General features: G+C 31.0%; 1 protein-coding gene across 2 annotated transcripts in view; it reads left to right on the forward strand.

Moving 5' to 3' along the window:
- conu (Rho GTPase-activating protein conundrum) overlaps positions 1-24,881 on the forward strand; it is an 82,522-nt gene that overhangs the window by 15,594 nt on the left and 42,047 nt on the right. The window contains exons 1-2 of one of the 2 annotated variants that reach the window (XM_085192166.1): positions 5,162-5,538; positions 20,020-20,158. In XM_085192166.1, the coding sequence (XP_085048292.1) occupies positions 5,527-5,538; positions 20,020-20,158 (151 nt within the window). In that variant the 5' untranslated portion in view covers positions 5,162-5,526. Of the gene's footprint in view, positions 1-5,161; positions 5,539-20,019; positions 20,159-24,881 lie in introns of those variants that run through there. The other variant, XM_085192165.1, reaches the window with a different exon arrangement.

The following is a 24,881-nucleotide window of genomic DNA, read 5'->3' on the forward strand; positions in this document are numbered from 1 at the left end:
TGTTCGGCCTATTTCCTTTTTTTAGCTTCGCACTTTATTCAAAGCAAAGATTCAGTCGCCAAATTAAATATTTTCAACTTGTAAAAAACAGAGTCTCTCTGCCAGCCCTGCTATGCCTGCCATGGGAATACAGCTAAAGTTACATAAATAGATAGTAAAAAAAGTTACCGTGGTGGCGTCATTATTTAGCTTAATCAGGTGATAAGAAAAGCAGGAAATATGCATGAAGATAACTGTAATAGCGGCCCGTAAGAAATGCAATATAACACTATATACCATTTACAAAGCCTACTGTTTCCACATCGATAAGCTGTTTAATGTCTGTTCTGTTCTGTTCTTTCTATTATGGCGTTCTGAGCGTGCCAGTTGAGCACAAAATCACTTCGCCAGTTGCTTAATGTCTCAAAATTTAGGTAAAATTAGTCTATATTTACATAATTAACTATCTCTGAGGTCGTCGTGGCGCAGCGGCACAGCGATTGGTTCTAAACGTGTGGTTGTGAATTCCAATTCTATTTGGGGGAATGAATTATTTTAATTTTCTTACTATGGTTGCAAGATAAAGTACGGCGTTGAGTTCCGTCACCCAACACGCACATCTCGAAAATTGGGCAGTGGATCACGGAGTGCCTTAACCTTTCAGGCTATATCCTGCATATAGCAGGTTTATTAATTAGTTTATGAATTTGCTTAGAATAGATTATAAATAAAATAGATTATATGGTTAACATAGTTAACATAATTTACATATTCTACGTCAAATAGCTAACTATGGGCATTGTTCGGCGTTATTGAATTCTTGATACAATAGTGTTTAAGTTACTTTGTCTTTTGCACGTTTTTAGAATTATAGACTAAGGACCTGTGATATTGTAGTAATAGTTGGAAATTTACAATTTCTGACAATGGATAAAAATTTTACGTAACGGGATGGAAAATCTCGTTACGGTGCACATTTTTGATACTCGTAACATTACAACAGCCTTTACGAAACTGCCCTTGCTCTTGATACTACAAAAGTTTCACATACACTTGCTTTTTATTTGAATAGATCTCATTTTATACAAGAATTGATTTAGATATTACAAAAATCTAAAACTTTGGAACCAAAGAGCAAAGGTCGATCTTAATATTACACTCCGTATTTTCGATAATTCATTAATTCCAACAAGGAAATGTCGATTTCTTTTGTTACTAATATATTATTGCGATATACTTAGTATTTTGCTGAAATAATGGCCTTCAAACGTGCTATGTGCATATCTATACGACAAAAATAATAATTTTGGGGGTTTGCATTGAAAAAATACGATCAGAGTACTTAGTTTCTTAATTTACTCTATTCATTTCATATTTATACAAGTTCTTTATGAAATATCTTCTTGAAATAAGTATCTGTTGTAATTTTATTATTATAATTAATAGTTTATTATTATTAATAATTTATGATTATTAAAAAATACGTGCAATGATTGTACAAGCAAACAAAAACGCGGTAACTGCATATAAAGATAAAGACAAATTAGCTCTTAGCCTACACGTCTTCCGTTTCTTGTCCAAACATGGATTTCAATGAGCGGATGTGACGCGCGACTACTTTTTGCTTTCGACTCGCCTTATTTACAGAAATGAGTTCGAGTGTACGTTTTCAGGGTTTTTGTCAACAGGTCAATGTTTTGACACTCTTCGCCTGTATTGTTGTTAAGTAGGGTGCAGTGGGTGGAAAAAATAGACAATTCAAACAATGGATGTCGTTTTTTTATAAATGGTAATTTAGTTATTCAAATACATATTGGAGAAAAACTGTTTCTATAAAATTTATTGTTTCAAAATATATACTAGTGGCCGCTCCCGTTTTTGCGCGTTCTCGTAAGAATTTCGAGAAATTTTCCTTTAGTGCTCCATTTGATGAAAGATTTCTTATTCATATATACAATATACAATGTGGTATGAATCATTCAAGACATATCTACCTTCTTATAAATTTGATATAAGTAGATCGGGGAAAACCATGAAGACATAGAGTTGGTCTCTGACTAAATGCATCAGGCATACGAAGAACAAATTTAATTATACTATCTCTATAGAATTACTCAGAATTTTTTTTATAGCCTTGACTAAACTTTTTTTTTACTTTTAATTTTTCATTTTTTTTTAACATCTTATAAAAATGGGTAGTGTTTTGATTTTAAAATATAATTTTGTGCACAAAGCTTTACGTCGCAATCCCTTTTTTCCTTTCTCCGTAATGCATTTTTCACGATGTCAATGTTTGAACGTGTTCTCAGAATCAATTATTCGCTTCCACCAAAGTTTAATGACTCCAGAACAAAAACCTAATTTCGGCACTTTTTAAAATGTAATTACTTTTTTGTAGCTTGCTGTTTCAATTTTAATTATATTCACACGTATGTAATAGTAAATTAAAGAATCTAAGATAAAATAAATAATATGATATTTTCGATAATCTTGGAATAAAAGCTGCCGATTGAGTACCTACAATTCAATTCGTTTAAGTCATTAGGTCATAGGTACATCATCATTGTACATGAAGAATTGGCTTTCAAGAATAAAGGATAATTTTTTGAATCTGCTACTGCAGTTGCGAAGCTGACGACCTGTCATCTAAGTCTAGACGATTTTCTGTTTTGGTTTACGTTTACACCTATAAGTAAGTTAAGAATAATAATATATTCATATTCTATATCTATATTGTATAGGTATTAGGTAGGTACCAAATACTTTATGCAGTAAAATGAAATGATGTCGCCTAACAACGCATATTATCAGTTTATATCGAAACACGGATTTATATTATTTTTAGAACTTAGTAGCCAAGTGGCTCGCAGAACGCAATCGAGAGAAGAAAGTTCAAGTGTTTTTTTACTGTATCTACCTACCTATCTCGAAAACATTATTCAAAACGGCGATAGTAAACATAACAATTTTATTTTTTATCATACTCGTATATCCTAATATATTAGGTTTAAAGTAAATTTAAATAAACTACAACATTTATATATTTTTTATCAATATTATCACAAAAATAGATCTTAACATGTCAAAATTATTTGCAATTCGTAATGGAAATTTAGTATCTCTGTGAAATCCCGTAATACTCACGTACGATCTGTCAGATTTATCTTGAGACTTGACAATCGAAGAAAATATTATGACTCAGGTCATATTCCGTTTTCACTTGTTTTTATTTTTATAGTAGCTATATTAAATATATTTGAATGTGTTTGTCACGTTGCATAAGGCGCGGCGCTGAGTTACGTCACTCAACATGCGATGCCTCCAGAATTCGGAAAATGCGGAACGAACTATATTAACACTAGGTGTTCTCTTTTTTCTCTGTCTATTATGACTTATGTTTTATTCCATTTTCACTTGTTTTCATTTTTAAAATGTATTACAATTATATAGTAGGTAATGTGTATGTTAATATGAATTAATTATAAAACAGTAGGTACCTATTTTATTAAATAATATAAGATCTTCGACATAAATCTATCTTGTGCGTAACTTATATTTCATAGTGGAATAAAAAAGTTTAAAAGTAAGAAAATTTGGCTCAATATTTGAACTGAACTGAAAATTTCAACAATTAATTAAAAAAAAATGTTTACCAACAAAACTATTTTGTAAATTTTCAAGCTTTAAAATTATTTAAAAAATAATGACTCGATCTGGAAAAAGAAAGCATGAGTCACAACAGTACCGACCTATATTCCTAATAGGTTTTTATAGTATGCGGTTTTCCAAACCGGACTACCGGATGCTTCACGTCTGACTTTCTATGATTATGGAAAAGGAAAAACGAGATCGAAGTACCTATCAGAATCTTATTTTCAGATTGCAATTTTCTTTATAGAAATTCTCTTATGTCAGTTTTTCCTGTACTCAATGACATGGGAGATTGCTATTTAACGTATCGTATAAATCTGTAAACAACTAATGGGTTAGGCTTTCTAAGTTCGATTGACATGCGGTTTAATTTTAAATGTAACTTTTTTTGAAACATTAAGCTTTAAGATCTTTTTTACATTTTGAAAGTGTGATTCTATACTTAGAAAAGAAAAAATACTTTTCAGAAAAAAATTAAAAATTTTAACGTAGCAGAATTTGACTATTTCCAAGAGATTTTATGTATTTCTAAAAAGTATCATCGATCTTATTATATTGTGGGTTAGTCCTATTGTATATATGTATATCTACGAGTATAAAGACAAAAAAAGTGTTTATAAATTTAAGGCATAATAAAATATCACTAAATCTGCAAGATGCTTTCTTATATTCATCGGAAAATTAAGAAAAAAAAAGATACTAAACTCGATATCAATAATAATATACTTAGATTCAATAATAATAATGTTTAAAAGGACCTATTATTATGAAAATTATAAATTTAATTTTTTTTCGTTACAACTGACTCATTTATATTTATACAAGTGCCGCACCACTTGTCGCTTTAGTTTTTCTGTAATCATCTGCTGGTTTCATCAGAGCCATTTTGAAATGGCTTTTGTTTTTTAAATAGTGCACCTATCCATTGTTATTGCTATCTGAATGTCATCTACTGTTGGTTTCAAAAACATCAAATATAATAAATACCTACTAAGAAATTAAACTACATATATGACTTATATGTCGGTAGGTATACAATATCTACAAAAATGTGTTTAACGTGTATATTATAAATAGATTTTGCATTACATATGAAAAATATTTTAGTTTACAACTTTTTAGTTCTTATTTTACGTAATAGTAACTGTTATTTTAAAAATAATATTATAAGTATAAACAGAATTAATAGTACATCTATAAGTATATCTTTAATAACATACATAGAGAGCAAGCTACACAAGATAATTCCAAATATATAACCAGAAAGATATTTAGCATAATATTACATCAATAAGACATAACATATTCAATTTCAATTAAATCTCGACAGTTAGGACGCAAGCCGATAGATCGAACACCTGTGGTTGGCTTTAAAAAAAACAACAGGTTGTCAAAGTGACGTCACCGAGCGCCTCCGGCAAAAAGAGAGAGGGAGAGAGGCAATATATCGATATCGTGCTTCTCTGTCTAACGTGATAGGCTCGAGCCTATTTCATTCATCCCATAGACTATAACAGTACGGTCGACGAGCCGTGGCCGTGTAGAAATTAGGTTTTCTAATTTTTTCGCCTCGTTCTCTCGGAGAGAAATTATTAAAAAGTAGAGAACTCTTTAAATCAAATTTCTGCAGCCATCTACAGCTAACTTCACCTTGGCCACGACTTGTCGACCGCACTGTAGAGTGTAGACGACGAATATGAACGAAAGTCGAAACTTGAAACGTCAACGTCAGTGCCGCGCCGACCCTCAATGGCGATAGTCGTGTGTGTGATATAAATTAAATATTAAATACTAAATCGTGTTTTCAAATACTTTGGGTTTATTTTGTTTGCTTTAGTTAAGTGAGTGTTGTGAACGCAATTCGAACTTGATTGAGCGTTCGCTTTGGACACTGGAATGATTAAGCTGGTTAGTATTCCAATTGTTGTTTTTAGTTTTGATCGTGTTAACGTTGCTTGTCTTGGTTTGGTTTAACATTAAGTTATCGAGACACGATAAGATTGTGCAAATTAGAATATTAAAGTCAAATGTAAACAAGAATCCTTAAAAGATCAGTATTTTCTTTATTGTAAACTCTTTTTTTACTTCACATCGTCCGTAGAAGACACGCTAATCACTTGGTACCTATGTTTAACTTTAAAGTAAGCTTTACTTTGAACCTCTTTGGTACATATCTGAGGCCATTCGTGGCGCATAGGTACAAGCTTGCAACTGCAAACGCGACAGGATTGGATTCACACATTAGGAACGAGGAATTGAAAAAAATATTTTTTTTCTGGTAACGCGGCATTGAGTCATGCCACTCTACACGCAATACCTCCAAATTTCAGCGGAAAGTTGTAAACGGAAGTGTTTTAATACTAGGTTCCGAGGTTCCCTCTGCCTACTCTGCTATGAGCGGGATACAGCGTGAAGATATAAAAAATCTTAGTACAATATGCAGTGATGTCACGTCTGACTCAGAAGGATGTTTAACTAAGGTTAAGTAATGTTTATCGACTGCTAACTTTAATTACTGATTTTTTTAATATTTTAAAATATTATTTACATACTTCACTTCATGTATTTTGAATATAATTCTAACGACTAATGTTGTGTAACATCCGTATAGAAATCAAATCACGAAATTCAAAACAATACTTAATGTGATGGACACGTGAAAGCCTTTCTCCAAGACTAAAGAGGAATCTTCACTCATATTCGTCGTAATTCAAATGAGATTTCATATTAAATTTGCATAAATATTAAATATTGACTTACTTTGATGTATTTTTCACTCTTGTTGAAAAATGAAAAATATCAATTGTCTCATTCTGTATTTAATCCTATACTTACATCGATTACATTTTTTTCATTATTAACCATTCTAGTTACTTATTTTGACGAGTTTTATTTATAAATTTTAAGTAACAAAATGATTAGAAAAGCAAAAAAAATAATCAAGATGAAAGTGAGTGAATTTTTCTCATGTTGCGTTAAGCAATTTGGCATGCATCATCGGATCTTGCTCGGTTTTTATTGCTAAAATTCCTTTTGTTCTAAACTAAACGATTTCATTTTTAATGGTATGGCGCCGTAATCTGTTCTAAGACTCAATTCTACACAGCCTATAAATTATACTTAGTTGCTGTTAACGAAACAAAATATTTGCAATATTTTCTATAAATTAAAAGTAAAATAAACATTTATGTATGAATAAATAAACCCACTTGAAGGTTTTATAATTACATATCCCTCTATATAGCTTACATTTAACCCTTAACACTAATTGAATGAAAAAATAAAGGAACGAGATTTTAAATAATTAACGTACAAACGAAAACTCTTTTGTTTATTCGTCAACAATTGTTTTTCTTTTGTTTATTCGTCAGGTAAGCTCAACAGTTGAGGTAATGACCGTGTCATTATGGTTTTGGGTTTCTTGTTCTGTCATACAAGATGATCGCTTTATAATTACTTGTCTCATTTTTTTAATAATCTTCGTAAAATTGACTTAAGTTTAGTACCTAGAAGGAAAAAACAATAATTAATATTGACATCAAATTCTAGTTAGATTCAATTTACTTTCCATAACGTAAATTTTATCGATATCAAATGGATTTTTTTTCATAAAATATAAAAGTAATCACAAAATTCTATGAAATCTATATATTTTATGAGATTTTTAGAAAAATATCTTACTAGTAAAACATGTAAGAGTACAAATAATAAGGTATGAGAGCGGAAAGTTGGTGCAAAATCACAAAATTAGCTTTCTTTTGTTCCGAATGGTCTACTTACCCATATGTTACGCGTGTCTCCTGCCTCTGTATAACGCTACATTAATCATTCCGCTTGTGAGCAGTCTTGCCTGGTGGTTATCAAAATTTAGTTACTAAAATTACTTGAATATTTTCAGTAATCTTTCTTTAGATGTATACAGAGTGTAGTTCATAATATATACGTTTTTTTTTTACAGCTTCATGCTGTATCCCGCTTATATCAGGGGAAGTCAAACATAGGGAACCTAGTTTTAAATCACTCCTTATCCCACTTTCCGCCGTATTTTCGAGGCAATGTATGTTAAGTGGCAGAACTTAATGCTGCGCTTTTTGCCTCGGTACCAGAGCGAAGAAATAAAAATACTGATAGCGAATAATTAATTCCCCCTGGAGTAAGAATCGAACCCACAACCTCTAATATACATATATGAACTTTTATAATTTTGTTTCTTCATTGAACAATTTGAACTTTAGTTTTTCGTGTGTAGGTTATAATTTATTTATTTTATTAAATTCTAAGTAAAAACAAGTGCGACTATGCAATATTATTAAAAATAAATTACCAATAATATTAAAAAAACAGCACTCTCCCAAACAAGATAAAAACGTTTCCTCTTGTACGGCAGTGTAATTATATATAAACAGAATTACATATATTTTTTTATTTTCTTTTCAAATAACAATAGATCAATAACGTGTAACACTTTAGAAGCGAACATATACGAAAATTAACTAATTATTTTTAATTGAGAGAAGTGATTTGATTGATTTTCTAAACATTTTAAACGGACAATTAGTTGTCGTTAATTCTAGTTTTAAAGTCTTTAAATGCTTATAAGGAAATATTGAAAAGCAATTTATTATATTTGGATGTTTAATATTAGGCAAAAGTAAAAATTATTCTAGAAATCTTTCTCTGCATTTCCTTTTCAAATCCTCTTAGCGGTCCCCCACCCTCCTCAAGGACCCTTTATGTCTAATTTTAACGTTTTATGCCGCGTAGTTTCAGCTAAGCCTGCAAACGCGACAGGAAGTGGTTTCGACTCCTACTCGAGGGAATGAAATATTGAATATTTTAATTTTTTCCTCTTTTAACGAGGCACGGCGCGACGTTGAGTTCCGCAGTTAAACACGCAATGCCTCCAAAATTTGGCAGTAATAAAGAAAGTGAAAAGAAGACAAAGTGGGGAACAGAAGTTTCTTAATGGTAACAGCGTGTCTTAACACTAGGTTCCCAGGTTGTCTATGTCTAACCTGAGCCTACATCTAGCTGAATTACAAATATGAATAAGTAAATGAATAATAATAAACACTTATATATTCTTAACGACTTATTATACCTACGAACATACGTACAAAGACCTTTTTTTCTTAAACTGTATACATGGCGGTGGATATTATTATATTCATACTCATTATTCCTAAGCTACCTTGAACTTAGTACTTGTACATAACGAATTACCCTTTTTTATCAGGATAAATACAAATTATAAAAGAATGTTACATGAAATTATACTTTGCTCCCTTATGTTAAGATTGAAAATTATGTAACTTAAAAATTATACGCAGTTGTAATATATTGGTTTATGACTTTTTGCTCACGTCTTATACTCCGCGATATTGTTTTCTAGAATTAAAGAATTTTTGCTTTTAATTGTATGAAAGTAAGGTTTATTTTCCTATTTTTATACCTTTTTTACTAGTTAAAAATTGATAAATTGAATGTCTCTATGTAAAGTGTTTTAATTCCAATTTTATGCTTCATTTGTACATTCTATTAACTTTTATTTTATTAATACAAATTTCTAAATGTAAAAAAAATTATAATATAAATTAATTTTCAGCTTGTAATATTTAAGTCATATACTTTCACCGCCACTATAAATGGTATCTATATGCAATAGGCGCATTGTTGTGACTCGTCTTATTGTAAATCTTGCACAGGGTCTTAATTTTATCAAAAATATATAAATATATGTTTTTGCCAGTTTTATAAGGAAAAGTGCAGAAAAATTGTCTAAAAGTGGAGGACAGAGTGCCTTAACACAAGGTTCTCTCGGCCTACTCCGCAATTTACAGTCAAGACAACTGTATAACGTCTGACAATAAACGTGACGGTTCTGGGTTCAATTGCCATTCGGGGAATCGAACCCACAACCGTCACAGTGGGATGATTCTTTTGATTTCATAAAGCGTAGCGCCTCTCTTCAACAAATAATATTTCGAAAATAAGGCGGAAAGTGGGGAACAGAGTGTGCTAACACTAAGTTCCCTCTGTTCACCATGCTATATACGGTATTCGAAGTGAAGCTAAAAAACAAATATTTACCTATGTGTAAACTGTATATCTATACGGTTAATGTATTTCATGTAGGTACATTTATATGACTGCTAGTGCTATAACATTCGTGACTTCCACAAAAACAAATTGAAAACAGCATTGTCAATGCACGATAAGCTATAAATACTCGTCAGTACGGAAGTTTGATCAATCACGGTCGCAATGTGTTATCTCACAAGATGATATCGCCCACTGCCCACTATACGAGTATTGTAACAGTAAACAATGGTCAGTGGCGCGGTATATTAATATTTGGTCGTCTTTTTTATTGTCTTAACTTATTGCACCTAAAAGTACTTTAATTAATTTAGAAGGAAATGGGACCCTGTTGGTATAAATTTGATTCTCAATATATTTGATTTTACCAGCTTCAGGCTTCTTCCCTTAACAAAGTAGGCAAAGGGAAACCAGTGCTAAGATAATTCTTTCCAGACTTTCCGCCGAATTTTCGAGACAGCGTGTTGAGTAGCAAAACTTACCGTGATTCAAGTGCTAATTAAAAAATAATATTAACGTTAATTAACACTTCAAATATTTTTTTATAAATTTGTATCCTAATTTGGAGGATATGATAATAAGAAAAAAAAAATCTTTATTTTAATTTTGAATGATATCTTTTTTTTTTGATCAGCTATTCTGATTATTCGGTCTTTTCTTTTCATCTTGTGTAGTTCAAAATGCGGCCCATGTAGAACGTTTTATATAATTTTAAGAAAAATAAATCATTTTGTATAACTTTAATGAAAAAAAATATTTAATTAAAATTTATTTATCAACTGAACATTTTTTTTAATTAAGTATATTTCGCAAAAGTTTAAACAAAAAATCTTACCTTACCTAATATATATATTTTACTTCTATTAATTATCTCATATGTAATTGACTGATTTTATTAACAAGAATATTACGATATTTAATTTTGGAAGAAACAGATAATGGAGGTACAGAGCCAGAACCTATTTAATAGATAAATTGTAAACACATTGTCTATTTTATAAAAAATATACATAAAAAATCCATTTTAAGTTGTTGTTGTTGTTGTTTCTTATAGTTTTTTTTTTTTTACATTTAAACTGTAAATAAATTGGATATGCATATGTCAAATTCATTTACATTCAGTATTATATTAAAAGTAAAAGGCGTCGTCATTATGATATATTTTATTATATACAACTTTCACTGTTACATAAGCAAATCTAGATTAAGATCGATATCTTATTTTCTAGACTTGATTCTTCCCAAAAAGTTATTTCAATTTTCATATTCTATTGTGATATTCTTAATAAAACAATTTCTGCCTGGATTTGAATCCACGACACTGCACAACCATTGTAAGTCATTTTTTTACAATTCCTTAGATAATAATAGTTTAGTAGGCTTCGAATGACTTTTGCAACGACCGCCTTATTTTACGCTTCACTTTGTTTAAAAGGTGTTATTTTGGTGATTTAACAGTTCCATAGAGATTATGCTGCTATTACAAAATCTAAATTAAGGTACTTCATTGTAATACTTAACATTGATTATTTTACGATATCGAAGAGATATGAAAATCATTCATTTATATTGTCATTTATTTATATATATATTTTTTTTAATTATTCGGAAACACATTCTTATAGATGCTAGTTTTAAGTTTAAAAGGATATATTTTTATATGCATATATAAAACTGTTCCGTTACTGTCAGACAAGGCACAAGTAACTAATTGTAAAAAGTTTTAATTTAGCATGTACTTAGGTTCTAAAATTACAGGTACATTCTAAAGTCCACGCAAACAAAATAATAAGCGACGACTGGTATAATATATAATAACAAGTGATGTAAATGTAAAGGAAATCTCATTATGTATATGCATTATCTTGTAATACGAGTAAAAGACTAGATGTAGACGCTCGTACTACGATAGCATTTGTAATTTAATAACTCATGCAGCAGATAACAAGCATTATACAATATTGTAAGGTTCCGCTACCTGACATGTCATTATTAAAATGGCGGCGAGTGGCTCTTAAGTATTCATTTTATTCTGTTTTTTAGTATTTTTTTAATAGCGGAAACAGTACATCATCTGTGAAAACTATCGCGGTTCATGAAGTAGTTCACGGCTAGTGACTGACGGACCGACAGACAGCAAAGTCTTAGTAATAGGCTATCTTACCCATTTGGTGCGGAGCCCTAAAAAGTAATAACACATCACTAATTTTTCTCTGTCTTAGCCTATAAATAGAATGTAGCTCAATTTAAATTACAACAGAAAATAACAAATATTTATTTTAAAATGAAAGTACACTTCTCTAGCGTTACATAACTCATACATATGTATTCTAATCATAATTTGTCCATTGCGTAAACTGTGTAACGGCGTTCTTATTGAGCCTCTTATTTCCTGCAATCTTTATTAATTACGCTTCCACAGAACTTAGGAAGTTGAAACAATGTGTGGGAGTTATTGTAGGGAAATACTTTTTTTAGAAAATGGTAATAAAATTTTTATACGTTATGTAAAAGTGTTTTCCTTTCCTAAGTGTGGAATCTACTTAAAAATGTTAAAAATATAATAGTTTTATTAACAGTATCGATTAATCGATAAAGAAGTAAAAAAATATTTTAAATTTTAGTAGCAAGGGTGATTCTAGTTGAAAAAAAAATGTTTTCAATGCCATCTAAAGTAATATATGGATGATTGGATGAACTCGCTAATCGCTGTTATAAAATGGAGGAATTTGGACATTTGACTCCTTCGATCAATTATATTCGATTAATTGTATAATTGATAGAAGTATGACTCTTTTAAACAAATAACGAGAAGATGCTACATTTCAAGTCAGCCTAAACTGTAAATCACTTTCAATTTCAAAACAATTTTAATTATCTTCCTGTGAAAGGCGGTTTTTTTTTTAATTAAAACACCCACTTAAATAAGATATGTATGTAATTAGATATAATTGCGCTCGTTTTTGGATAGTAGGTATTGCAAAATATGAGCATTATGTCACTTCCCCGATTGTTGTAAAACTTAGAAGACAAGTAGATAGTTAACATTGGTTCACATTCTTATCATATCGTCGGCTTATAGTATAATCCTGCTAAACCCGTTTTAGTCGTTATGTAGGTACTTGTAAATTTTTATACCATTGGAAAGTGTAATAAAAATTCAAAATTTTATTTCATACTCGTATAGTACAGAATACAGTTTCGAATTCGTTATAGATGTGAATAACGTAGTTCTATAGCCAAAAAACTTCCTCGAAAAATGAACACAAAAAACATCACAAAAATATGTTTTCGATTCGAACGAGGCCAGAGGTTAATGCTTGTTATCAAATAAAAGTTTGTAATATTAGTATAAATATAATGTCAACCTCAACGACATTATCAATCATTTGTCTCAATACAAATGGTTATGTAATTAAGATTTTCACATTTGGCATATGCTGAGACATCCAATATGATAAGCGCCTGCGTAATATCGATACAATCGATCAACTGCGTGTCAAAATTGGTTATGAACAGATGATGTCATTTAAATGTTTTGACTGATCAAATAAACAGGTAGCTCTTGTGTGTTTTTCTAAATTTTGCTCATGTCTAAAATTATATATTTAGTATAATTATTTACTCCTTAATATTTTAATTATATTTAACCTGTGTCAAAATAAATGCTCAATATATAGATAAATATTTTTTTTATTAAATACTTTAAATATTATAAAAGGACAAGGGCGGCTGTAAACGTAACAATCGTGGCTGCGATTTCGACTCGAGACTCGGGATAAATAGCATATAATAAAAAATTAAAACAGAAAGACAGAAAAACAATGAAATTATTTCTTCCAGCCTGATGTGTAAAGTGAAAACAGTAACAATTTATTAAAAATTATATTGACTCGAGATAACAATGTAGGTATATGAAAGCGACAGCCAGAATAATGCATAAGAGAGACTGACAGAATATCATTAGATATAATGATGTTATTATTCACAGAATAAAAATATGATTTAATAAAACTAATATAAACCATTTACTTTAACTAAAATATTCACATATAAAGCGTAAAGCGGCCTCGAAAGGTTATATTGCATATTTATTGTCTTTTAAGATGATTCAGTACCTACTTACAGGATACATTCCAATTTGAAGTGAACTTAATCTCCTGTATTCTTGATAGTGAATCAGGCGCCGGGTGACATCACGCATACACCTAAGATAAAAATTTCGAGATACACATCCGGTTCAAATTGTTTCAAAAATAGAATAAATCTTAATTTAAGTAAGACATAGTGCAGTGTTGAGTTACGCCACTAAATATACATTGTATAGAATGCAATTGAAAAGAGTATAACGCAGTGCCGTAAGAGTGCGTTGAGTTCCAGCGGTTCAACTCATCGCATTCCGTAATGCCAGTCAAATATCCACACCGATGGACTCACTCGTGATCTAACATTATTCATTTAAGTATTCAAAGATCTGCAATTTTAAAAACTAAGACGTGATTTTCTAATTAATCTTGTTTAATTTAAACAGAAGTTATAATTTTATTTGACTGTTGCTTGTACAGGCTCCAAACAGAGAATTCGAACCCTACCAATAATATGAATTGACATAAAAAGACCTTATAATGCTTTAATATAATGTAACCTATAGATAGTTAAGATAAATATTGAAAGTTTTAACATAACACTACTTTAAAGACCATATAAAGATGCTTATACAAGTGAAAACTAAAGCGGATATTTGGGCCTAGTTATAGACAGATAAATTTCAATAGTGACCCGGAACCTTCTTGGAAACTGTGACATTCACCTTCAGTGGAACGTTTTATATTCAAATCGTTTGGAAATCGCACATTGTTAAATCAACGATAAAATAACTTCGACGCGATCGTGGTTGAATTCGATCATTTCTGACTGTATCTACACTGGATAGTTTTGGGTTCGATTTATACTCTAAATAATGTCTATATAATCAAAAAAGATTCATGAGTCCGTTGTAATATAACTAACTAATATAAATTTTGGACGTGATTGTAGTGGGTTCAATGCTCAATTGGAGAAATGAGGCATTTAGGAATCAAATAATAATAATAGTTTCAAGCAGGAATCGTTATTCTATCAATCAATTCCAGAAACCTACTACAATAGGTCTAGTATTCTACTATATGATCTTCTATTCTTCATACTCATTAATTCATTTCAGTTGCATTTTAATGGACTGTTCTGTAGACTGATGAAGTAAATATCGTTTTGTACGGAAATGACACAGGATGGGGATGTCGTGTTCCTATGTTTTAAAACAATGAACTTAAATAGATGCACATCGTATAATGCATTTCCTTTCGACAATTGTAAGAGCAACGTATTTAAATTACAAAATACTTTACTACTTAGATATGTCAACTCATTTTATTTTATAGGTGCACATCTCTCTAGCATTGGTACATCACCTAGTTAAGCAATTTTTCCAGTTTTATTAATTCTCTCTAGTAGGTGCCAGGTTCCTGTTTTATTAAATTATTTCTATTGAAAACATGGTCCAATTCATCGTTATTGTAACAGGTAAGAGATTACAGATACAATATATAATTAACTAGTGGGCCCGGACGCGGCTACGCCCGCGAAAATATAAGCCTAAATCATTAAAATAAGTTGAAAAATAAAAATAATAAAAAAATATCTGAGTAACCGAAATGAACAAACCAAAGAAGTAAAAGTAACTAAAGGAAATTCTTAATATTAGAAAAAAAAACCTAAAGTTTGCTGTGCGCGCGTACTAAACATTTTTCTATATTAAATAATTATTAATTTTTGCGAACAATATTAAATAAAATCTCAAATGATTAAAATTACGATATTTTAAGTGTATAACATCGGTATAGATAACCGAACTGAGATAAATTAATTATAAGCAGCAAATAATTACATAAAAAATAATAGTAATTCGAAAATCTATAAAAATTTACAAAATCATCAAAGTCATCTGCCCGTTCGCGTCGGTCATACTCATATTATGCCGCCCGAAGGCTAGGTCATTTGGAATCAGTCACATCTTAATTATTTATTAGAATGTTATACAGTAAATTATAATTTCCATCTAGATGAAATGCTAAAAGTGACTATTATATTTATTTTCATAAGGATGAATATCAAATTATAGAAATCATCTAATTTTTGTTAATGATTTGTATAAATCTATATCGGCGCGCACCATGTATGCATTAAGCAAACTCACTGTGGGTGACGTTTTCTTAAAACAGCAAACTTTGCAAGCCGTTGCTTAGCAACGCGTAGCGACGATTGTTATTAACATGGCGGAATAAATTCCTTGTCAAATTAATTATTTTAATATATTGGTATATATCGAAAATATTACAAACTTGAGAAAAAAAAAGTATCCTATGTTCATCCCGGGACCCTCAAGTATCTCTATATGAGTATTTTATCACAATTAAATTAGCGGTTTGGCCCTGATTGCGGAAAAGACAGACAGACAGACAGACAGACAGACAGACAGACAGACAGAGTTACTTTCGAATTTATAATATAGGTATGGATAAATATTTTATTAATTAAACTTGTCAAACAACTGTTATATAAATGCGTCAATGGTTGATTCACGAAAATAAAAATGCATTACAAATTTATACTTATGTATATTGATATAAAAGATATTATAGTACATTTTAATGGAACTGTAAGCTAATATTGTTTTTTCTTTGTTGTTCATTCATTCATATGAATGTGTATTTACATTCTAAATACATGTATGTAGACATTAACCCAATTTTTCAAAACATGAGGTGTTGAGTGATAGAGCTCAACGTCGTGCTTTGTTTACTACAGCGGGGAATTGATATATTTCTAAATAAAGATAAGAATATATAGACATATATGTATCTTATCAGAGTATGATTTTGTATGGTAAAAACATCAAAAAAATATAGTTATATCAAAATGTTTATAATAATGTTAATCTTAATATTATAAACTTAGTAACTACAATAATATAGTAAGTTTTACGTACTTATGTATGTATTCCTAACTTTTCCTGTGGTTACGCCTGAGTGGTCAGAGGGAAGTAACTAAAAGTTATGTCTGACACAAGACTCATTCTAAGTTCGTCAACTCGAGTGTCGTAACTCTAACCATAGTGCAGTGCAGGTGCAGTGGGTTATATCGAAACTATTAACGCTATGTTATGTATAGCCTTCCTCGATAAATGGACTATATGACATAACAAACATTTTTTATTTGAACCAGAAGTTCCCGAGTTTAGCGCATTCAATCAAACAAACTCGCAGCTTTATAATATTAAGTATAGATTAGTGTAGATTCTAAGGTAACGTTATTTTACACCTCAGCCATGCGTGGCCCCGAAATATTTAAATAATGTTTTTTTTTATAGAGCGCATTTGTCAGGCAATAGAATTTTCAAACATAAAACGTAATTTATAGGTTATTTAAACATTTCAATGTCGTTTACAACGTCGAATTATAAATTGAACCACTCCTTTGAGTGCAAGAATTCGTTGCGTTGTTAAATTACCAAATTAACATTGAAATTATACTGATTTTAATATAAGGTTGAGAGTCCACTCGAAAACACTTAAATAAGACGTTATGATTGAGTAATAGGAAAATGTTATTGATTTTAACGAAAAATTAATATTAACATTATTTTTTTATTTAGTCTTTATATGTAACAGGTTGTGGCGCAGGGCACAAAAACACTCGAGGAAAAGAAATATTTCATATCATCAAGTCCTCGCTCTGGTATCGAGGCACAGCGTGGCGTTAAGTTAAACCACTTAACACGCGATGCTTTCAGAATTTGGCGGAAAGTGTCTTAATGGCAACGGAATGTTTTAACACTAGGTTTCCTCTGACTACTCTGCTATATTTCTACAATTTACAAAAATCCTTATCACATCACCTACAAGCATTAATACGAATATGCTGTTGTCATTTTCATACATAATTAACACATTAAGTAGACAGTCGGCTTTAATCACTGGCCTTGTGAACGTTATTTGTACGACGATATTATATGCTGATAGCTCTGTGCTCGTACTTAGCACACAGAGGTGTGTCCGACTTGATTATCTCTTCTCGAGCCGCATTTCATGTTGATTTTGAAGGTCTTTGGATAGTACAGGTATTATTGGGAAATCAGTGTTGGCCTAAGGTTATATATTTAATCATTTAAGACGGTAATGATGTTGTTGCCTGTCAAAAGGATGTGAGGCAATGTGGGAATTTTTTTTTTATATATTGAAATCTAATTTCCAATCGCTTAGCTTATTTTGTAATATACTCTGACATTCTATTTTAGGAGGTGATATAGGTACCCATATAGGAAGAGCAGTAGAGCGTCTGATTGTGAACTGTTCAGTTCTCACTGGGGGGAAATAGATATATTCATTTCTTCGATTTTATAAGAAAACAAAGCACAACGTCGAGTTCCGCTACCAGCACGCAATTTTGCAAGAAAATGGTAGTGCATGGGATGTCGTGGAGTGTCTTGACACTAGCCCTCTGTCTCCTTGCTATATATGCGGGATACAGCGTAAATCAAGAAAAATATAAATAAAACTCCCAGTCATATGCAACTACATAATCACTGAATATAACTATAATATAATTATATTAAACGAACTGTATTTCATCAGATGGCATTGTCTCTTAGTTGGGAGTGTAATGTTTCACAATCGCGTTTTGGTCTCCTCATTGTGTGTTTATCTATTAGGGCCGGTGCACATCGAGAGGCTGCGCGGTGCGACCTCGATTGACAAGTGATATTGCTTTATGTTATACTAGCGGCCCGCTCGCGGTTACACCCGCGTGTACTATGTTATTATTAATTTCTCCATGACTACGTCCTAGTGACGTCTATGCAAAATTTGAGACTCGTAGCATTTGTAGTAACGAAGTTTCATACAAACTTTTGACCCCAAAAACAACCCCTTAGAAGTCGAATATTGCAAATTCCCGTCTTAGCGAGCACCTACGTCCTATAAATAACTCCTATGCAAAATTTCAGATTCCTAGCACATGTAGTTTCTGAGATTTCGTGATGAGTGAGTGACCTTTCGATTTTATATATATAGATGAAGTAATAATAATGTTTGAGTGTTGATAATTAATATTATAAAATATTTTTTGTTAAAAAGATTAGACTAAATTCAAATACACTTTCATCAAAGACTAGTAGACCAATTTTGATAAAATTTGTTCTGTTCCCCATGTCGATACACCTACAGATTTACCACGTTTAAACAGGAAAGAATAATCTCGATATGACTTTTAGTTTCCGAGAAATTTGTGGACTAACCGTACACACAGATGAGATTTTCAACGCGCACTTAAACTAGGAAGAAATATTTAAGAAGCTGATAAATAAATCGTCATACTCAAATACTATTCAATATCAAAAACATCACAAACATACACGGCAAACTGACAACCTCTTATTCTTTAAAGTCGGTTTAATCATTATTTCATATACTATTTGAGAAATTTCAAAAAAATTGTAATCATTGGGTCATCTCTTCAAAAGGTGACAAAAGATCAACATTGTTGTACAAAATCTAACACACCCATTGAATACATCATACCAAGGTAAGTTCAAACCTTGGTATGACATAACTCAATGATTTTTTAAACCCATCAGAAACCAAATTGAATTCATAATAAATTATAATATAATTTATTATCTTTGATAAATATATTTTAATATAATATATACACTAATATAAGTATATTGTATTCTAATATATGTAATTGTGCACGTACCCTTAATACTGTACATTGATAGCAATCATAAAACTTGCTTTATATTTCATTTTATATATTATCGTTACTGATTTCAAATCTTTATTAATTTGCGTTTTTTTAATATTTAATTTTAATATTTTTATTAAGGTCATTCTGTTTGAAAGTACCTAATTCGTTTCTTAGAAATTGTGATATGGACTTATGTTTTTGTAAATTGCAACATACAATAAGTATTGCCTTGATTTTAGTTAATTAATATATCGTTTAAGTAATAAGAAGTAGTCGTAGCGCAGTCGGACAAGTGACTGTAAATGCGACGGGTATTGATTCTATTTTCTCTCGCGGAGTGAATAACTTTTATTTTCTCGCACCCAACAAGTAACGTCTCAAAAATTGAGTATCTCAGCGTTCTCTAGAATCTATCTCTCTCTCTCTCCACTCTGGTATATACGAAATACAGCTCTGCTTTCTTTAATATATTCATTTTACTAATGTTTTATTTTTTCTTTCTAGGAATCACCAGAAGTCCACATGTCTCTGCCTCGGGCGCCAGATCCTGCAGCCCTGGCTGCTTATTGGGCCGAATATGAAGACTTATGCCGCCAGATCAGCACTGCACACAATAATGACGATGAAGATAATCATTATGAAGGTAATATTTAATTACTTGAAAGTGAAAAAAAAAGATTGAGGCGTTTCAAATTGGAAAAGCGGGAGCACAGGCTTTGTGGATTCAAATCTGATTTGGGTGAATGTCTTAGTAGTTAAATTGTGGCGCCGGATTCCGTCGCCTAATGAGCTGAGAATAGATCTTATCTTCTCACTATTTGCGTGAAAATGAAGAACAGCCTAATTACTTTGTAAAGTTCTAGGTCACGATAATACTAAGTATGTAGAACAAAACTTAATATTAAAGAAAAGTATTTTATCATACTTAGGAAACTACCTTTTAGAAAACGTATAAAAATTTAAACGTCGCGGGATTTGAACCAGTGCCTCTTGGAAGCCGTCCAAGCATTCTGACCGCCTAGCCAAACGTTATTATCAAGCTACATCGAAATTCTTAAAGGCTTATTATAACTTATTTATGTTGTTAGCATCTCTGTTGGGAGATTTTGACAATTCTATTTAATTGTAATATTATATCCAAATTACAGATATATAAATATAAATTTAAGCCTATGTGTAATTATAATGTATAAGTTATATTATTGTAAACTGTAATATAAATAATTTATACAATACAAGTAGAATTAGGTAAATTAATATTTTCTATATATTTCCCCAGTTTTTGATTACGTCTAATTGTAAGCACTTGTCTGTTTAAATGAGGCTATCGATACACTTGTTTGATTTCGATATGCATATATATACTGATTGTGTTATCATTCTAAAACGTATAAAACGCACAAAGTTATCGTAACAAAGGTTTATCGTAATCGGTGGAGCAATTGTGTCGTGTTTGCATGAAATTTTCGATTTTCGGTCATATATTTTACTCAAAAACCCAATAATATATACTTCAGTAATATAAAAAAATTACAAGCTTATAATTATAAAATGTTGTTAAGTTAATATATATTTTTTAATATTTCTATTGTAATTGCTTTATAATAGAAAAGAGGCTAATATTGGCGCAGGGGCACAAGCTTGTGATGGTAAACGCGACTGGCGAGGCAAAACGCGGCGAAATGTTTTAACATTAGATTTCCAGGTTCCCTCTGGCATTCCTACTATAAAGCAAGAAGTTACAAAAAAATAGAAAAGAAAAAAATATTTACCTTCTCTAAAATAATTTCACAGTAAATCAATGATAGATATCCTAAACGAGGTTTATTTTCCTTAACCACAATTCCTTTGGTTATCACGTCTTATTTCGTCACGAGGACGTCGCGCGTCAGTTGTGGATGCATTTCGTCACACTTGCACTACACGCCGCATTCTAAGACCGAACTCGGTACTGTACCTCTAAAGTCAATATATTAAAATGTCGCTTTCATGTACACTTACATATGTATGTAATGTAACGTATCGGCTTTAGGTTGGTTTGTCTAATTATATCGAGAGGTTTTGTTAATGTTTTTTTTTTGTATTTAAATAAATATTAATTTTCCTTGTAATATTACAAAGAAAAATAATAATAATTCATCTTTTTACCAGGATCTTAATAGTGCACCTCTTCAAATGTTACTAATATAATTAAACCACTCTATTTAATATTTTTTTTTGTACTTTTTAATGTATGTTAAAAGCGTGTTTTTAATTTTTTTTATTATATTATTTTTTAAAGATTATAATAAAGGTTAGCACCTACCTAGGTTAATTGTGTAAATAAATATATATTTTTATATGACATGATTTAATCCGTAAGTTTCTACTTATAATCGTATAAAAATGTCGTCATACAGGAAACGCGAAGCCTTAGAATCGTTTACGTTCTACGAATTCCGAATCAGCTAGTTTATACTTTATAGCAACAATGACAATTGAGCATTTCTGTATGTTTATGTTTACAATTGACAAGATTTTTATGCGTCCCGACGTTTTCTTATTAGGGCAAGCCTAGTTTTCTGTTGTTTGTTGTATTCATGATTTAATAACATGTTGTTTATAAAATAGTTGTAATTCCGTAAAACAACAAGTACATACATGTGAGTTTGAATTTAGTTACTTTTCATTTTTTATATGTATTTCTGATATGGCTATACTAATAATTCTGAGAAGAACTGGACTTCTTAATGTTTAGATTTACCCCTCACAGTATAGATAAATAAATAAAATAACTACATTCATTTGAAACGTCTTAATTCCTTATAATAAATTATCTGTTATCGCCATTAAACGTGTAAGATAGAAACGCATAAATCAATATCGAAAAGCAAAATATTTTCTATTAATCAATTGTTGATCCGATCGCACTTTCTGTGACAACCTTGGTACAGGTATTTCGCATGGTTACAGGGTTGGGCCATATTTTATATTTTATAATTAATATTAATAATATTTATTAGAGGCCGTCATGGAGCAGCGGCAATGTCTAAAACCGCGACGGTTGTGAGTTTGACTCCCACTCGGGAGCATGAATAAGAAGAGGGCAGGTAAGACGCCAAAGGGCGGCATTAATTTCCGCCACTGAACACGTAATCTCACTTAACGCGTGGGATACGTAGTGTCTTAACACTAGTTTCTCTATAGTATATTTGTGCTGCGGGAATACTTTATAATGATTTAAATTTAACGAATGCGAATTATAAATAAAACACACTTATAAGCAAAATAATAGCAACCCAATTATCATATAATATGCATATTCTGTTGTTTTTGGTGAATATAAACAAATATATTTATGATATTTTAACTGACAACCTTGCTTTTTTGAATTTTACCTTGGGGTAATATCGACAGTGGAGTAAAATACACGTTTCATATATCCTATTATAAACCTACATATGATCATTTTTTTATTACTTTAATAGACTTAACATTATCCTGATAAATATATTTCTAATATTAAAATAAGAATCACTACGTAACTAAAATATACAGGAATGAATCACAGAGAGTTTTAACGCGAAAGTCTCCATGCCGAAGATATTTAGATTTAATCTACATAATAACTTATTAAAAGTATTCACAACAAAAGTAACTATTTAAAAAACAATCTCTTAACTTATTTAAGGTAAATTGTTATAATATAGAAGAGCTGCGTGTGGTCACTCGCGGGTAGCCCTGGGCATAACAGGTTTATTGAGAAAACCGACCGTTTCTCAACGTCACGTAGCATTTCCTTTGATAGCCCGCCCATTTGTACTCGCTGTACAAATGTCAGTAGGTTGAATTGCAAGGAAGTGATAGCTTTGTATATTGTAATATAGATATAGCTATTGTTTTAAATAGGTCTTGTTGTTGATTATGTCAATATGAAATGGTTTCTTCATTGAAAAACTGCTTTTGTTACTTGTTTTGGTGTACCATGTAGGGTAGGTGTATACATAACTTACTATTATACTTATTTTGTATTTGTATGAAATTGTCAGTGCGTAACTAAAAATGGAAATAAAAAAAGATTTCTTACAGTACGTGTAATAATCCGTAAAAATTGGGATTGTCCCGGAACGAGATTTGAATTTTGGGCTAAAAATCGGGATGTACGGCCCCGCCAACATCGGGTCGTCTGACAACGCTGGTGCTTGTATATATAATTTATATCCAATTCAATCATTCTCATATATATATTTTATATATACAAAAAAGTCTGTATGTATATCATAGTGCATCGTTTACTCAAGCGTCGCACCGCCGCACGTCCACTTGCCGTTCCGTTATATCGAGATGGTAACGGGACCGCTGTCGCCGATATATGTAAGCTCATCTTGATTCGAGCTTATAAATGTGTTTTTGTGCCTAGTTTTGACGATAAAATAATACTAACCTATTAACTGACTGGCAACGGAATGTTACATTGCTGTAAGATGTGTTTTTTTATTAACTTCATACGTTATTGCAGAGGCCGTGGTGGCGTAGCGGTACGGTGCCTGACTGTACGTGACAGTTGTGGGTTCGATTTTCATTTAAGGGAATTAATCTTATTTCCGTTTCGGCACTCTGGGAATTACATAACGCGCGTCGTAGTGTCTGTCAGTTAGCACGAAATGTCTCAAAAATTGATTAACAAGAAGAGGAGGAGTGTTCGTCCTCCTATGCGTTGAGTATATATAGAGAATCTGTTGATAGTCGTTTTAATATTGAAATAGATCTAATTAATTCCCCAGTCAAACCCAAAACGACCCGATAGTTAGTTTAGTCCGATTTTTGCCCACAATTACTTTCATGATTTTATGGCGTACTTCTATATAAAGTCGTTCAATTACTATTATATACGGATAATAGTTGTTACGTATAATCAAAAATGTTTAGTAATTAATACGTGACTATGGAAACTTGTAATTAATTGTAATATAACTGCTTGGTTTCGGGATAGTCGTAGTAAGTTCTAATTCCATTACTACTTTTAGATATATTTTGTCATTAACTTTTGATGCCCATAAAAACAAAAAGGCGCGTGGGCATCAGCTAATGTTATACGAGTGCGCGTTCGCTTCCTGCTGATTGAATATAAATGTCGGAATGGTATCGTAACGGGACAACTGTTTGTTTTTGTCGTATAAAATATCATTAGATACTATTACTTAAACTATGTATTTCCTGTAATTTTATTATGAATGTAGGATTTGGTATCGAACATTGCAAACTCAATTAAATAGTGAATTACTAGCTTAGAGCCCAAGATAGTTAAATATGGCAGTGAATAAATAACTGTGTTTTTATATTTGTAAATATGTATTTAATTTTGTTGACCTTGTTGGTTTTAAGGT

The sequence above is a fragment of the Heliconius melpomene genome, chromosome 10, assembly GCF_056956725.1.
Source record: "Heliconius melpomene rosina isolate 202511_hmr_F chromosome 10, ASM5695672v1, whole genome shotgun sequence".
Classification (NCBI taxonomy): Eukaryota; Metazoa; Arthropoda; class Insecta; order Lepidoptera; family Nymphalidae; genus Heliconius; species Heliconius melpomene.